This window comes from Procambarus clarkii, chromosome 49, assembly GCF_040958095.1.
Source record: "Procambarus clarkii isolate CNS0578487 chromosome 49, FALCON_Pclarkii_2.0, whole genome shotgun sequence".
Taxonomy (NCBI): domain Eukaryota; kingdom Metazoa; phylum Arthropoda; class Malacostraca; order Decapoda; family Cambaridae; genus Procambarus; species Procambarus clarkii.
The window spans coordinates 13316079-13334378 of record NC_091198.1 but is presented as its reverse complement, the minus strand read 5'-3'; the positions used below and the strand labels follow the sequence as shown (position 1 = coordinate 13334378).

At 44.0% G+C, this 18300-nt stretch overlaps 1 protein-coding gene across 4 annotated transcripts in view; it reads right to left on the bottom strand.

Annotated features, from left to right (window-relative positions):
• The window catches only part of pps (protein partner of snf), a 283892-nt gene that overhangs the window by 187620 nt on the left and 77972 nt on the right, over nucleotides 1-18300 (bottom strand). For all 4 annotated transcript variants that reach the window (XR_006773414.2, XM_069302993.1, XM_069302994.1 and 1 more), the window contains exons 6-7: nucleotides 16890-17475; nucleotides 7776-9562 (exon numbers count right to left, since the gene is read on the bottom strand). Coding sequence is in view for 3 of the 4 variants with exons in the window: in XM_069302993.1 (XP_069159094.1) it covers nucleotides 7776-9562; nucleotides 16890-17475 (2373 nt within the window). In the remaining variant the exon portion in view is untranslated. The remainder of the gene's footprint in view (nucleotides 1-7775; nucleotides 9563-16889; nucleotides 17476-18300) is intronic.

The window sequence follows — 18300 nt, the reverse complement described above, 5'->3', positions numbered from 1 at the left end:
AGTTGAGAAGCAAAAAAAACTACAAAACCCTATGCCACAGGAGCGGTGCAAACAGCTTCAACAATGTGGACGACACACGCATTGCCGAGGGCAATGCACAAGACCCAGAGGCAGCCCCAAGCCAGTCCGAGGACAGCTCAAGGAGGGAGAAGAAACGCAGGGACGAAGTCAGCAGGCATAAGCGTCTGCAAATCCTCAGCGACCAATGCAGCTGATAGGGAACGTACCTGCACATGACGCTGTATCACACCAATATCTCCTGGAAGGGCAGAGGTGAACAAGCACGTATTGAGATGCTCAAATTCGTCCTCAGGAAAACCTGCAACGCTGTCTGAGCCTCCAGCCACTCAAGTGCGCTGGATTGACAGAACGTATGCCATGCCTCCAAAGAGAAGAGAGGGCAGTCTGCAAACCAGCACGACTCCAAAACTTCATAACAAACCCAGTAAGGACAAGAAGATCCATACAAGAAGGAACGCGGATCCATCACAAAAGCATAACCCGGGCCGCACAGAAGGTAAGCCGCAAGGGCTTCCAACACCACATGGGACGGGATGCAGGAAGTCGAAAACCTCTGGAAGGACGGAACTGAAGAACCACTGGGGTCACAGAACCCAACCCAGGAAGGGGTAGACGCCAAATCCAATTCGTACAAGGAGGGAGCGAAAGAGAACCACACTCCTTGCAACAACACCAAGCCCCACTCCGAGGGTACTAAAATCTAGGCAGGGTTCAACGGGGCCCAAGGCCCCCAAGTTAACCCCTTCCCGGGGGCCGAGCCGTCCTCCAAACCCCCCACCTCTAAAGAAACGGCAGGAGCCGCCAAAAAGCAGGAATGAAGGAGGCCCACTGGTCACACACAGAAGCTCTGGACCGAGCACCACGACCCGGGACCCAGCTCCTCTGGCTGGAGGACCAGGCTCGAATGCCTTCACCATCACCCAGGTAGGGGACTTCCCCGAGACCGCCCGAGTCTCAACACCAACTAAACCCTGCCTTGACTCTGAAACCCTCAGACGTTTCAGAGCCGGAAGGAAGGGGCGAGGAACTGGACACATAACAGAAGGAAAAGGACAAGGTGAAGAAGACGGAACCAAAGTTGAAGCGACTTCCACCCCAGAGTCTGGGTCCCTAAAACCAAAACAGGGCAGTCTCGGGGCATCCGGGGAAGAAACCAACCTATCGCGTTGCAGCAACCTGAACCTAGCATGCAACTCAGCTGCTGCCTGCACCCTCATATCATGATCAGTAGCTTGGGTGAACTGGCCAATGAACAACAAACATCGCACGACTCCGGGTCAAAAGAATCACCGACCCTAGAGGCAGCATGGCGGAGGCACAACTGGCGATTGGCACCCTGAGACAAGGGGACAGAACAACCATCAACCTCGCACGAAGCGAGAGGGGACTCAAGGGTCGCCATTTGACTCAGGGGTCAAATGGAGCACAAGCCCCCCCAAGTCAGCCCCTCCCCCGTCCCGGGAACCTCCACATCAGGACCCGGGGCTGAGCCGTCTTCCAAACCCTCTGCCCCAAAGAAAAGGCAGAGTCCACCGAAAAAGCTGGAAAGAAGGGGGGTGCACTGGTCAGACCCAGAAGCACGGGCTGGAGGAACAGGCTACAATGTGTTCCTCCACAATGGAAGAGGCATCCCCCGAAACTGCCCGAGTCTTATCACCAAGTAAACCCTGCCCCGACCCTGAAACCCTCAGATGCTTTGGAACTGGACACCTCATAAACACTGTCAAGTAGCATCCTCCTATGCGGTAACAGCCTGATGATTAAATGCGACCTCAACACACACACACACACACACATACAATATACATTTGGCAAACAAAAAATCTACCACTTACGGGGTATTCATACCTGTGCCACCTCTTGGGTGGCTTAATCTTCATCAATCAATCACTCTCTCATTATCTACCACTTACAGGCTATTCATGCCCGTGCCACTTTTTGGGTGGCTTAACTTTCATCACACACTCTCCCACCACATACGACGTGATACTGGTCCAGGATGGACTGAAATGTCATTGTTTCTTCATCTTCTTGTGTGTGGATTGGTCATCATATCTTCAGCCATGTTATTGTGACTCATCATCTGCATAAGAAAGGCATATCCACCTCATCTCATTTTGCACCCCATGCCTTTATCATCCTTAACACACTTTTGTGTGCCCCTTTACAACACTATTATTGTGTTTGATCTTTAATCCAACCACAGAGTTCTTCTGTTGTTACTGCTCATCGTCACGTGAAAGTATTTAGACTAACAATTCACAAAAATACTATCCTAAAATTCCTTGCCTACTATACATTTACTGTACCAAACTAAGTAGACTGAATAAATTTGAATAATGCAAATACAAAACTTGTTGACTTTTGTATCAATTCTGAAAATAAATAAAAAGATGCAATTGCCAATGACACAAAAACTTAATGCAGAAATTTGACCATACACTGTTAAGCAAACCTCAATTAAAAAAACAGCCCAGCAATTACAAGTCCAATATTCATGGACAAATGTGTTACTGACACATATCAACACAAATTTTTCTTTCATTCTGCCTGGTACAGTGATGATGAAGCACAATAACTATCACAAAAATATAAACAATAATGTACAATATTAAAAAGAGGAAAAAAATTCTCAAGTCTAAACATAATTGGCAAATTTGAAACATTAATATGGCTAAAAAAAAAAATAAGAAATGTGCAATAGAACATCCTCCTGTTTTGATAGAACCTATATGAAGGATGAGGACAATAGTACATATACCGATGTACAATGCAATTAGAAAGTAGAATACGGTACTATTGAATTCGGACAAACTGGAAAACGATCTTCTACTTATGTTGCAAAGACAAACTAAACTAACCTAACCTTCCTAGGGTTAATACACATTGATGACAAATATAGTACAGTACATATAAATTGCCATCCTCACTTCCATGGAAATAAACATCCCTGTCACCTGGGCTCTAGCAGACTTGAATCGTGGAATGTTAATATATACGGAGCCCACAGTACCAGTCTCCAAGAGCCCAGGTGAATGGGATAGTACATGTGTGCGCTATACTAGGCTACGAATATTGAAATTAGTTTTTAGTGTCACTTATTTCCGACTATAAAGTGACTAGTACAAAATTCTACTATATATTTACTTAGTACATCAACATTTGTACTATGGTGCCCCTAGTTAGAAAAAGTACTATCTAAACAAGAGGATGGGTTGTAACATAGTCATGTACAAATTTTTTTTAAAGGGCAAGGATTACTGTATTATACGAGAAATTGTAGAAATGCATACAATTCTAACTACACAAGATGAGAACGGTATAACCTACACATGACCAAAATTGCTATAAATTTGTTAAATGGGATAGCATGTAAATGGGTTGAATATAGTGCCCTTGAAAAGATTTGATTTCTGGATAAATGTTAGAATTTATACATGACGTAGTGGTTTCATATAACTTACTACTTTATACATACATACATTATATATACACACACACACACACAGCTGGTGTGTGTGTGCGCGCGCGCTTCACCTATAGTGCTTGTGGGGGGTTGGCTGGTAAGTGTCTCTTATAAGTCTCCAACAGTGTGCAAGGTTTATATAATATCATATCATAGACACTATTGCATTCCATTCAATAATACAATCGTGGTAGACAGGTAACAGGAACAGCAACTGTGAGCTCACTGGGAACCCAGATAAGCCGCTAATCCCCCTCCCCCCACCCGCCGTAATCTGAAGACTACACCTCACCCACCTCTTAACCCCCTCATCTCACTCTCCCAACACACTCCCCCCCCACCCCCGCCACTCCCACTCTCCCAAAACACTCCCCCCCCCCACCACACCCACTCACACTAGGACTATTCTTGCTCTCTCTCTCTCTTGACAAGGGCAAAATGGCAGGTGGACGCAACAGGGACACAGGGAACAGCCAACGTGACCAAACGAGGGACATGTCAACCCAAGTTCTGGAGGAATTCAAGAAGGAGATGCAGGAAATGAGGATTACAATTAACAACCTGCAAAGTGAGCTGACATCAGCAAGGGAGGAGATCAAATCCCTCACAGAAAAAAATAAAGAGACCGAGCATCAGATTATCATCCAAAGGGAAGGTGGGAATGTTACATTGGAAGGAAATGCCTCTGTACCTGAAACATTTGCAGACATACTGAAAAAGAGCTCAGAAGCTATGGACACAGTGAGGGAGGTAGCGATGCAAGCAGCCACCTCACAGGAAGCAGCAAGGTGCACCACTCAGCTGCTGGAGAGAAAAAGATCAGTGGTAGTTGTAGGCATCAAAGAACAGGAAGGATCCAACAGGCAAGAATGGAATAGCAAGGATAGAGAGGCAGTACAGGGGCTACTGAAGGGGTTACAGATGGAAGGGGCTGAACGAAACATTGAGAAGGTTTTCAGGTTGGGCTCGTACAACAAGGACAGAAACCGACTTGTAAAGGTGGTGTTCATGTCCCCCCTCCCACCTTTCCCCCCCATCCCCCCTCCCCCTTCATCCCATACCCTCCCTATCCCTCCTCCCCCCCTCACCCCATATCCTCCATGTCCCCCCTATCTCCTTAACCCACACCCTACCTGTCCCCCCTTCCCTGAAACCCCCACCCTTCACCCCAAACTCCTCTGAGACCCTGCAAACCACCTCACAGATCATCTCACCCACTGAAAAGCTTCCCACACCAGCAGAATGCTCGCCAAGAAAGGGACAAGAAAATGAACTGAAGAAAGTGAGCTTCAAGGCAATGTACACTAACATAGATGGAATTACAAATAAAACAAGTGAACTCTAGAATGGGCACTAGAAGAAAACCCAGACATAATAGCACTCACATAAACAAAGCTAACAAACACCATAACAAACGCAGTGTTTCCACAGGGCTACTATGTAGTGAGGAAAGAGAGAGAAGGGAGAGGAGGAGGAGGTGTAGCTTTGCTACTAAGAGAAGGTTGGAGTTTCGAAGAGATGGTAATTCAGAACTGTGAAGGTTTCAGTGACTACATATCAGGTACCATAGCAACTGGAGGACAGAAAATTATAGTAGTAGTCATATATAACCCCCCACCGAATGTCAGAAGACCCAGACAGGAATATGATAGAAACAACTTGGCCACCATCAATATAATAGAGAGAGCAGCTTCTGTGGCTAGCAGGAACGGATCCAGGCTACTAATCATGGGAGACTTCACCCATGGAAAGATAGATTGGGGGAACAGAGACCCACATGGAGGCCCAGACACATGGAGAGCTAGCTGCTGGATGTGGCAACAAGAAACTTTCTAAGTCAACACGTTAAGGGACCGACAAGAACGAGAGGAGGGGATGAACCAGCCTTGCTTGATCTGATATTTACCGTAAACGAGTCGGATATAAGGGAAGTTAAGTTGGAAGCCCCCTTGGGAATGAGTGATCATAGTGTATTGAGCTTTGAGTACCTGGTTGAGCTAGGAATTATCACCCCCAAAAAAGAACTGGGAAACAAAGGGCTGGCGTACCGAAAGGGAAACTATGAGGAGATGAATAAATTCCTATGGGATATACATTAGGACACAGAACTCGGAACCAAGTCCGTACAAGACATGATGGACTATGTCACCCAAAAATGTCAGGGGCTGTAAGCAGGTTTGTCCCAGCCCAACAGGAAAAAACAGAAAAGCAAAGGAAGAATCCGTGGTTTAATAGGGAATGTATGAAAGCAAAGGAGCTGAACAAAAGGGCATGGAGGAACTTCCGTAATAACAGAACACCAGAAAGTAGAGAGAGATACCAGAGAACCAGGAACGAGTATGTTAGTGTGAGAAGAGCAGCTGAGAAAAGGTATGAAAATGATATAGCTAATAAAGCCAAGACCGAACCCAAGCTACTACACAGTCACATCAGGAGGAAGACAACAGTGAAGGAACAGGTGATGAAACTTAGGGTGGGCGAGGACAGGTACACAGAGAATGACAAAGAGGTGTGTGAAGAACTCAACAAAAGGTTCCAGGAGGTCTTTACAATAGAACAGGGAGAAGTCACGGCGCTAGGAGAGGTGGTAGCAAACCAGGTGACCTTGGAAAGGTTCGAAATTACAAGAGATGAGGTCAAGAAGCACCTATTGGAGCTGGATGTGAGAAAAGCTGTTGGGCCGGATGGAATCTCACCATGGGTATTGAAAGAGTGTGCAGGAGCACTTTGCTTGCCACTCTCCATAGTGTATAGTAGGTCACTGGAAACGGGAGACCTACCAGAAGTATGGAAGACTGCTAATGTAGTACCAATATTTAAAAAGGGTGACAGACATGAGGCACTGAACTACAGGCCAGTGTCCGTAACTTGTATACCATGCAAGGTGATGGAGAAGATTGTGAGAAAAAACCTAGTAACACATCTGGAGAGAAAAGACTTCGTGACAACCCATCAACATGGGTTCAGGGAGGGTAAATCTTATCTTACAGGCTTGATAGAATTCTATGATCAGATGACAAAGATTAAGCAAGAAAGAGAAGGACGGGCGGACTGCATTTTTTTGGACTGTCGGAAAGCCTTTGACACAGTACCCCATAAAAGGTTGATGCATAAGCTGGAGAAACAGGCAGGAGTAACTGGTAGGGCGCTCCAGTGGATAAGGGAGTACCTAAGCAATAGGAAGCAGAGAGTTATAGTGAGGGGTGAGACCTCAGAATGGCATGAAGTCACCAGTGGAGTCCCACAGGGCTCTGTGCTTGGACCTATCCTGTTTCTGATATACATAAATGATCTCCCAGAGGGTATAGACTCATTCCTCTCAATGTTTGCTGACGACGCCAAAATTATGAGAAGGATTAAGACAGAGGAGGACAGCTTGAGGCTTCAAGAAGACTTGGACAAGCTGCAGGAATGGTCGAACAAATGGATGTTAGAGTTTAACCCAAGCAAATGTAATGTAATGAAGATAGGGGTAGGAAGCAGGAGACCAGATACAAGGTATCACTTGGGAGATGAAATACTTCAAGAGTCAAGAGAGAGAAAGACCTGGGGGTTGATATCACGCCAGACCTGTCCCCTGAAGCTCATATCAAGAGGATAACATCAGCAGCATATGCCAGGTTGGCTAACATAAGAATGGCCTTTAGAAACTTGTGTAAGGAATCTTTCAGAACATTATATACCACATATGTCAGACTAATCCTGGAGTATGCGGCTCCAGCATGGAGTCCATATCTAGTCAAGCATAAGACTAAAATGGAAAAGGTTCAAAGGTTTGCCACCAGACTAGTACCCGAGCTGAGAGGTATGAGCTACGAGGAGAGATTACGAGAATTGAACCTCACTTCGCTGGAAGACAGAAGAGTTAGGGGGGACATGATCACCACATTCAAGATTCTCAAGGGAATCGACAGGGTTGATAAAGACAGGCTCTTTAACACAAGGGGCACACGCACTAGGGGACACAGATGGAAACTGAGTGCCCAAATGAGCCACAGAGATATTAGAAAGAACTTTTTTAGTGTCAGAGTGGTTGACAAATGGAATGCATTAGGGGGTGATGTGGTGGAGGCTGACTCCATACACAGTTTCAAGTGTAGATATGATAGAGCCCAATAGGCTCAGGAACCTGTACACCTGTTGATTGACGGTTGAGAGGCGGGACCAAAGAGCCAGAGCTCAACCCCTGCAAGCACAACTAGGTGAGTACACACTGTGTATATATATATATATATATATAATTAGATAACCTTTTAAGAAGATAATACTATAATTTAAAACATCTTACTTCATCTCCTTCACTCTCGAACTCCTCTTCTGGCTCTTGTTCCTCTTCTGCACAAGCAACAAGATCGGCCTTCAGGTCAAATGTTAACATTTCATCCCCGAAGGTTTTTTTCTTTATAGCTCGGTTGCTCCGTCTAACTGGCGAGTCCTCTGCGGGCAACTTGGGCACTGGAGAGTTTATTTTGTGCACAACTTGTATGATTTTACGAGGAATGTTGGCTATTGGTCTATGTTTTTTAATTTCTCCATCCTTTGTTATGGCTTCATTATTAGGTAGAGTTCTTTCTTGCCTGGGAATATTATTATCCAATTTCCTATCAACTGCTTCAATATTCTTTTGCTGAGTATTTTCTTTCCTTTTCTTTATAGCTTCCCGTTTTCTTAAGATCTCATCTCTCTTCTGTTGTATTTCTTCTTTTCTTCTAAGGGCTTCTTCCTTTTTCTTGGACAAGAAAGCTTCCTCAGATGGCTTCAGTGGATCTCCACTTTTATGACTATCTATCCTGTCTGCTTTCTTTTGCATATGAGCTTGTCTGTGCACTTCTGATTTGAATGAATCTTTAATCTTATGATCATTAATCACTCCTAAGCTAGCAATCTCACTTTTTTGTGGGTCAATTTTTTTCTTCTGCAAATGTAGTTCCTTCTTTGCCAACATTCTTTGTTTTGCAGGTGATATTTTCTCCTCTTCTCGAGGTGGATCTTTCGGTGGTATAACTTTCACTAACGTCTCTCTGTACATTCCAGCTTTAGCCGAGTTTAAAACGACAACTTGTCGGACTCCCATAGGACTCTTGACATGAATGACTTTTGACCTGAGTTCAGAAACAGCATCTCTCTTTTCCAAAGATTTGTTGACCTTGACATCATTAAGTGATTTCTTAGAAGTCTCCCCAGTAGACCTCTGCTCTTTCTCATCTTTCCAGTTAACCTCTGAAGTGGCAGAATTATTTTCAGCCATGTCAGAAACATCACTTTTTGGTATATCCATGTTATCAAGTTTAATGATAGGATTGGATTTCTCATCCTTTGTACTTGCACTCGTCTGTTCATTCCCACCCTGAATAACACTAGTCTGTAAATTCCCTTCACTTATTACTTTAGTTTGTCCACTCTCACTATTTATTACATCACTTTGTCCACTGTCTGTGCTTATTACAACTGTTTGTCCGCTCTCTTTTCTTTTTACACTAGTCTGCCCACTCTCTTTTCTTTTTATTTTTAAACTAGTCTGCCCATTTTTTTCTTTTCTTTTTACACTAGTCTGCCCATTCTCTTTCTTTTTTATTCTAGTTTGTCCATTTCCTTTCTTTAAAACATTAGACTGTCCATTCTCTTTCCTGAGTACATTGTTCTGTCTATCTTCTTTCTTTATTGCACTTTCTTCTCCAATTTCTTTTTTTATTTTTTTAACTAGTAGAATTTTTCGAGCCTTGACCGGCTTACCATTTCCCTTCACTGCTATAGCTTGGGGCGAGTTGACATCGCCTACTTTAAGCATAACATCTGGCGTCGAGAATAAAGCTGGCTCAAACTGAGGTATTACTTTAGGGGTTACTGGTGGTTTCTTCATTTTCTTCTTGGAGGTATCTATTGGCAATTCAGGCTCCTGAATCACTGGTGTTACACCCGACTCGTCAGCCTCGATTTCACCCGCCAAGGTCATCTTTATGCACTCCTCCTCAGTTAATTTTGAATCGTTTTCATCAGTTGGCGACCCCTTTCTGTCCACTGTCTGCTCTATATCCATCTTCTTAACAGTAACTTTTAATTCTTTCATCTTCAAACCTGTAAAATAAAAATTGCATTACAACATATATTTCATATTGTTTAAATAAATAAAATAACAGTGCAGTGGGCAATGAGCCAAGGATTATACAATCATGCAGGACTCTTTGTACTCTTATTACATACAAGCAGCTTCCTGATATTCTCAACTTATTGATTCACATTAAGTAAATATTGCTAAACGCTGCCATTTCAATGAACATTAAATTGCAAAGTACATTTCATATTTATATAAATTATACATCATTCTACATGTAAAAGTAGCCCATGCAAAATAATCAGATTTTAGTAGATCAGATGGATTCATTTACCCATAATGGAATACTTTTAGTGATAAATACTCTTATGGATTCATAAGAATGAATGTTTCAATATAGAATGTCCAGCTTTTCATGTAAAAGGTACCAGGTGAATAAGACCAACAAACTGCCTCAAGGAAAGCGCCACAACACTATTTACCAGGATGATTTTTTAGCAAGATAAGGAGAAGAATGGCTAAAAATGTCCAGACTCTACCACCAACTCGGTCAAATGCTAGAGAGGATGCAAACACAGTGGCCTCCATACCAGAGCCTCAGACATTAACACCAAGTAAAGCATCCAGCATATCCACTAGCATAGTATAATTTTTATTTGCCAACATTCAGGGGTATAAAAACAGGCAAATTTAACAAGTGCACTTCATAGATGGCCTCCTACATGAGGCAAATGCAGTGTTTTTAGCCCTAACAGAAACTCTCACACCAAGGCCTACCATGATGGTGAAATATTGATTTCGGAGTACAATCCTTTCAGATGTGACAGGAAACAGGGTGGCGTCAGCCTGTACATCAAGGACAAACTCATCTGTACTGAGCTGCTAAACACCACAAATGATATGGTGGAAGTGCTGATAATCAAAATAGAGATATTAAATGTAGTTATTGTCCTTGTATATAAGTCACCGGAGGCAAATCATCAGCAGTTTAAAGACCAACTAATGAAAATAGAACACTGCTTAAATAACCTCACAAATCCAGCCCCAATCATCATCCTGCTTGGGGACTTCAACCTACGGCACCTGAAATGGAAGACCCCAGCTAATACAGTTTTATCAGAGAATTCCAGGGAGTAGCTTAAATGAACGGGATAGATGCAGATTGGGACGGGAATGTCGTTCCCTCTATAGACGAAGAAAACGAATCCTGGAACAACTTGAGTCACACCCTATCTCAACAACGGTGAAGAAGGTTAGGTAGAGAAAGAAACAATTGAACTAAAGCTACAAGAATCATACAAAACCCAGGAGAGGCAAAGAGAGCAAAGGCCATCAGTGAAAGAGAGAGAAATCCAAAATATTTTTTCTCCTATGCAAAATCAAGATCAAAAACCACATCTAGTATCGGGCCCCTGCGAAAGGGAGATGGAACTTTCACCGATGACAACAAAGAAATGAGCAGTTACTGAGGAAGCAGTACGACTCTGTTTTCAGCAAGCCATTAAACCCACTAAAGATTGATAACCCAAATGAATTTTTCATGGATATGATACCAACATCAAATCATATATCACATGTCACCCTATTCCCACTGGATTTTGAAGAAGCCATAGACAGTATGCTTATGCACTCTGCACCAGGCCCCGATTCTTGGAACTCTATAATCATCAAGAACTGTAAAAAAAACACTATCGCAGGCCCTTCACATTCTTTGGAGACAATGCCTAGATACCGGCATTATCCCCGATATACAGCAGAGATAGCACCACTCCATAAAGGAGGAACTAAGGCAGAGGCAAAAAATTACAGACCGAATAGCACTAACATAACACATCATAAAAATCTTCGAGTGCGTGCTAAGAAGTAAGATCACAAAATACATGGAATCACAGCATCTCCATAACCCCAGACAACATGGTTTCAGAACAGGGCGCTCTTGCCTATCAAAGTTGCTGGACTACTATGACATGACACTAGATGCCATGGAAGACAAACAAAACGCTGATGTAATTTACACTTATTTCGCAAAAGCCTTCGACAAATGTGACTATGATGTTATGGCACATAAAATGCGTTCAAAAGGAATTACTGGAAAAATAGGCTGATGGATCTACAATTTCCTGACTAATAGAACCCAACGTGTAATTGTCAACAAAATAAAATGTCTTTGCCACCCTGTGGCCCGCACGTCCCGCACGTCTTTGCTACCCAGTGGCCTGCACATCTTTGCTACCTTGTGGCCCGCACGTCTTTGCTACCTTGTGGCCCGCACGTCTTTGCCACCCTGTGGCCCGCACGTCTTTGCCACCCAGTGGCCCACTCGTCTTTGCTACCCAGTGGCCCGCACGTCTTTGCTACCCTGTGGCCCGCACGTCTTTGCTACCCTGTGGCCCGCACGTCTTTGCTACCCTGTGGCCCGCACGTCTTTGCTACCTTGTGGCCCGCACGTCTTTGCTACCTTGTGGCCCGCACGTCTTTGCTACCTTGTGGCCCGCACGTCTTTGCTACCTTGTGGCCCGCACGTCTTTGCTACCTTGTGGCCCGCACGTCTTTGCTACCTTGTGGCCCGCACGTCTTTGCTACCTTGTGGCCCGCACGTCTTTGCTACCCTGTGGCCCGCACGTCTTTGCTACCCTGTGGCCCGCACGTCTTTGCCACCCTGTGGCCCGCACGTCTTTGCCACCCAGTGGCCCGCACATCTTTGCCACCCAGTGGCCCGCACGTCTTTGCTACCCTGTGGCCCGCACGTCTTTGCTACCTTGTGGCCCGCACGTCTTTGCTACCTTGTGGCCCGCACGTCTTTGCTACCTTGTGGCCCGCACGTCTTTGCTACCTTGTGGCCCGCACGTCTTTGCTACCTTGTGGCCCGCACGTCTTTGCTACCTTGTGGCCCGCACGTCTTTGCTACCTTGTGGCCCGCACGTCTTTGCTACCTTGTGGCCCGCACGTCTTTGCTACCTTGTGGCCCGCACGTCTTTGCTACCTTGTGGCCCGCACGTCTTTGCTACCTTGTGGCCCGCACGTCTTTGCTACCTTGTGGCCCGCACGTCTTTGCTACCTTGTGGCCCGCACGTCTTTGCTACCTTGTGGCCCGCACGTCTGCTACCTTGTGGCCCGCACGTCTTTGCTACCTTGTGGCCCGCACGTCTTTGCTACCTTGTGGCCCGCACGTCTTTGCTACCTTGTGGCCCGCACGTCTTTGCTACCTTGTGGCCCGCACGTCTTTGCTACCTTGTGGCCTGCACATCTTTGCTACCTTGTGGCCTGCACATCTTTGCTACCTTGTGGCCTGCACATCTTTGCTACCTTGTGGCCTGCAAGTATTTGCTACCTTGTGGCCTGCAAGTATTTGCTACCTTGTGGCCTGCACGTCTTTGCTACCTTGTGGCCTGCACATCTTTGCTACCTTGTGGCCTGCACATCTTTGCTACCTTGTGGCCTGCACATCTTTGCTACCTTGTGGCCTGCACATCTTTGCTACCTTGTGGCCTGCACATCTTTGCTACCTTGTGGCCTGCACATCTTTGCTACCTTGTGGCCTGCACATCTTTGCTACCTTGTGGCCTGCAAGTATTTGCTACCTTGTGGCCTGCATGTCTTTGCTACCTTGTGGCCTGCACATCTTTGCTACCTTGTGGCCTGCACATCTTTGCTACCTTGTGGCCTGCAAGTATTTGCTACCTTGTGGCCTGCACGTCTTTGCTACCTTGTGGCCTGCAAGTATTTGCTACCTTGTGGCCTGCAAGTATTTGCTACCTTGTGGCCTGCACGTCTTTGCTACCTTGTGGCCTGCACATCTTTGCTACCTTGTGGCCTGCAAGTATTTGCTACCTTGTGGCCTGCACGTCTTTGCTACCTTGTGGCCTTTGCTCATTAAGCTTACTGTTATCTATACTGTTCATGCGTCATTCCTCACGTTAGGGATTTTCTATCTTTCCCATTTCTTGATGTCCATAAATGAGGCAAACCTAGACCCTTTCCTCCCTCCCTCCCACACACTCTTGCAACTAGTTATTTGTTTGGCCATTTTCTGCTTTCTTCATCCATCTGTCTCTATTCTTCCACTTCCATATTTTTCCTTTTGTTAATACACATAAAGGTCCATCCATCCAGCCCCCCACCCCCTCCCACACACACACGTTGTCAGTAGTTTCAAAGAGTTATATGACAAAGAGTGTTGGGAAGACAGGACACCACGAGCATAGCTCTCATCCTGTAACTACACTCAGGTAATTCCACACACACCAGGAGGCAGGAGAGATACTGCAGCAGGCTCCAGGAAAGTCCAATTGCTCAAGTACAGTATTGTAAAACAAAGTGAGGACCGTGAGTGATGCCTCATGTCATATGAAGGCATATGGTATTTGAAATATAATTAGGATAAAAGAAATAAAGAAAGAGTGAAAAATCTGGATAGGAAAATTGATATTTCAAAACAAAAGCATGTCAACTACCAAGATGGCCACCACCACAGGGAAGGACAACACACCAACACATGAATGTTTCTAAGGTTTCTCAGCACAAGAAATAACGAAAGGTGGTTTTCTTGGCAGGTTGTTGTTATTATTAAGGACTTACTAAAGATTTATAAAGAAAAGTCCTTAAATTAGAGCAAGAAAATGAAAGTCTCACGAATGAGTTTTGTAATTTAAAAGGAAGTATTTTCCAGCAAGGAAAGGAAATGACCAGCTTGACTGTTTAGGTAAGGATACAGGAGGCACACATTAATTAACACTTTCGCGCATGGCGTGGAAGCACCGCAGACTTTGACGTCATGCTCCCGGCAGTGCGGGCAAGCATGCGGCGACACCAAAAAGTGTATACTTGTTTCAGTTTTCTCCCTTAATTCTCGTGCTACGTCGTTCGTTTTGGTATCATTGTGTTCACAATAGAATTCTCTACAGGGGTATATGCATATAAGGTCTAAATGCCCGGAGTGACTCCCCACAGCAAAGCCTAAGTCGGCCAAGTTACCCATGAAGGAGCATCAATTGGCACGCATGCAGACTAATGTATATAGGTGTTCAGTTTGATAACATAATTTTCGTGCTACGTTCCTTCATTTTTGTACCAAATTGTTCGCAATAAAAAGGCACGTATTTTAAAACTTGTCACATAATAATAGAATAATAAATTGAATTTTCACAAATATTTTAACTTTTTGACACTTATTGAAGCTCATCACCACAAAATTATTTATATCTTTCCAGTGTTCTGACATAAATTTTTGTGTTACGTCTTTCATTTTGGTATCAAATTGTGCTCAATCTAAAGACGCTCATTTTGAAACCACTCCCAGATTGATCAGTTAAAATTTAAATTTTTAACATATTTTAATGGATGACTACGAACCGCGTCATCTGAGACGGCCCAGGAGAAAAACGGATGACGCTGGAAAGCGAGATCGGAGCGCAAAAGTGTTAAGGAACTAGTCAAAGATAACGAGGCATGGAAAGTGAAGAGTGGTGAATTTGAAGAAATTGGCAGGAAAATAGACTCCAATAGTGCAGACATCATATTAACCCTAAAGGTTAATGCTAACATGGAGTTAGGTAAGAATAACTTTCAGAAATCACAATAACGTGATGCATCAAATGAACAAATCCACAAGGGCCGTGACGAGGATTCGAACCTGCGTCCGGGAGCATCCCAGACACTGCCTTAATCGACTGAGCTACGACAGGGTAAAAGGGGTTGAAACCGAAGTTCTACTGAACTTACTGGATCCCGTAGCCTCTCCGAGGCACAAACCAGGCTTTTACACAACCCCCCCCCCTGCACCCGAGCTATGTCAATAGGCCGTTCTCCCTCTTTGCCCTTACATCATCACACACAGAGATCACACTAACGTGATGCATCAAATGAACAAAGCCACAAGGGCCGTGACAAGGATTCGAACCTGCGTCCGGGAGCATCCCAGATACTGCCTTAATCGACTGAGTTACGACAGGGTAAAAGGGATTAAGGCAGTGTCTGGGATGCTCCCGGACGCAGGTTCGAATCCTCGTCACGGCTCTTGTGGATTTGTTCATTTGATGCATCACGTTAGTGTGATCTCTGTGTGTGTCATCAGGTGTGAGGATGGCCACTATTCCCATCTTCACCTCCACGTGACAATTCATCATCTGACTCAGAAGACGAGAGTCAGATTATTCCTTCTGGTGCCACTGCTATGAGAAACCCTTGTATTGTTAATAAACCAGAACGTCTGATCAGCAAATTGAACCATTCCTTATTTCGCATCCAGAAAGGGCTGAAGGGTCGTATTTGCTTCAGAAATGGTAAAAGGAAGGACACCAAATACAAGTGCAAGTCGTGTGATGTGGCATTGTGAGCTGCATGCCCCGGCTTGTACCATCACAAGAGGACATACTGGGTGGATGAGCAGTAATGCTTACCCACCATCCACTCTACCTATAAAAGCATCGGTTGGGCAACTTCAGGAAACAGTTTCCTGGAGCAGGTGGAGTGGTTCAGCCTAATTTACAAGCTCATGGTCTACAAACATCACTGGGTGGTAAGTACAGCCATTTTTTCCCTGTAGAGCATTCTATTGCAAATAAATTGATACCAAAATGAACAGTCTAACAAGAAAATTGACGTTATCAAACTAAAATGATTATACACATTTGTATGCAGGTGTTCAAATGCGCGCTCACTCACAGCTAACGCTTGGCTGACTTTCTCCTTTGCTGCAGGGGCAGGGGGTTGTACAGTATTTTGGAGTTTATATGCATATACCCCTGTAGGGAATTCTACTGTGAACAAATTGATACCATACTGAATATTGTATCAAAGAATCAAGAGTGTCTCAATCAAATATCAAATCAAGGAGCATGAGGCAATTGCTTGCTTCATGCCAGCAAAACTTGCTTGTACACCACTCTGGGCACACACGTGCCATAGGCTTCACCAACCCAGAACTTGAGACATGCTGCCTGAAGGGAAAAACTACTTATCCTATTAATTAAGACAATACTGAAGTATAACAGTTGAGTTTAAATACAGACTTTTGACCATCAAACAGTTCACAATTTGTCTTGTTGACAAAACAAAGTAAAAAGAAAGAGGTGCAGATAAAAAGTTACAAAAATAACCTAACCTAGGCCAAATAAACTGATCTAGCCTTTAGTTAACATATACAGTACTTTATACATTCAGTATTAGGTTAGGTTACGACTGGGTTAGGTTAGTTTTAATTTTTGGCTGCATTACTGTCAATACTTTATTTTGCCAATTAGACAAAATGGGGATAGTTTGATGGGCAGTCGTTTATACTCTCATAACAAAAAGAAGGACTCTCTGTAAGTTAATAATAATGTTAATACATTGCCAAACACAAGGTCCTACCTGATGATGCTTCATAAATGGACTTATTCTTGTCATTTTCCAATTCCACAGTCTTTACCACATCTGCATTATTCTCCTTAAAACTGACTATTCGACCTCTTCCTCTTCCTCTTCCCCTTCCTCTCACAGTGGCAACGTCTTCCTTTGGTGTCCCTCGACCCCTTCCTCCAGTAGTGTCCTTTTCAGGCGCCATGACTTCTGGATCTTCTATATCCTTTTTTCCCTTTTGTTTACCTTTCACTTCCTGTGTACTTTCTTTCTCTCTCTCTATCTTCCCTCTGCATCTCACTCGGTTTCGTCCTCTGCCTTTTCCTCTCGGGGCTGAAGTGCGTTCTTCATCTGGCTTCTCGGTTTTTCCTTTGCTCTGTGTTGTACAAGTCTCATTTTTCTCATCTTCACATTCAGTCTTTAAACTTTCTTGTGCATCTTCAACAGAATTTTCTTCCAAGTCTTCATCATCCTCACTCTCTACTTTATTAACTGAACTAACAGATATTGTACTCAATTTTGTTAATACTTGATTTTCGTCCAGCTGTTGTCGCTCCTCTTGCAATTTCTTCTGGTTCTCGGCCAAAATTTTCTCGACCTAAGAAATAATTGTTGTAAATTAGAAGTAACACAACAACCAGACAAACTGATTTAATCTAAAAATTATGAACATAAGTTGAAAACAATAAAAAGGATTCCAAAGAAGATCAACTGGCTCCTGCAAAGCAGTTTATATTAATATCCTACCACTCTGGGAACCGGTCGGCTGAGCGGACAGCACGCTGGACTTGTGATCCTGTGGTCCCGGGTTCGATCCCGGGCGCCAGCGAGAAACAATGGGCAGAGTTTCTTTCACCCTATGCCCCTGTTACCTAGCAGTAAAATAGGTACCTGGGTGTTAGTCAGCTGTCACGGGCTGCTTCCTGGGGGGGGGGGTGGAGGCCTGGTCGAGGACCAGGCCGCGGGGACACTAAAGCCCCAAAATCATCTCAAGATAACCTCCTAACACATGTACTCACCCAACCTATTCATGAAATTTTACAGTGAATTTACTTTTATAATGTTAATTGGTAACTTGTTCCAGACATTACTAAACTAGAGTTTGCCTTAAGAAATTTGAAGAATTACTCTTCCAAATCAAAATTTCTCCTATTTGAATCCATTTTCATGTTCGAACTTGGGCTGATATTTTTTACAAACCAATTTATATCTCCTATTGAACCCTATCATCCACCTGTACACACCAATCATGCCCCCTACTATAATGCCTTTCTACAGTATGAAAATCCATTTTTTCCTCTCCTCAAAAGGGGAGGTTCTTACTGCACATTAACTTAGTCATCTTTTTCTGTATACTCAACAGAATTTGCATATATAGTTAGTAACAAAATCTAATTAGAGATAGATTATTTGGAGCATAATC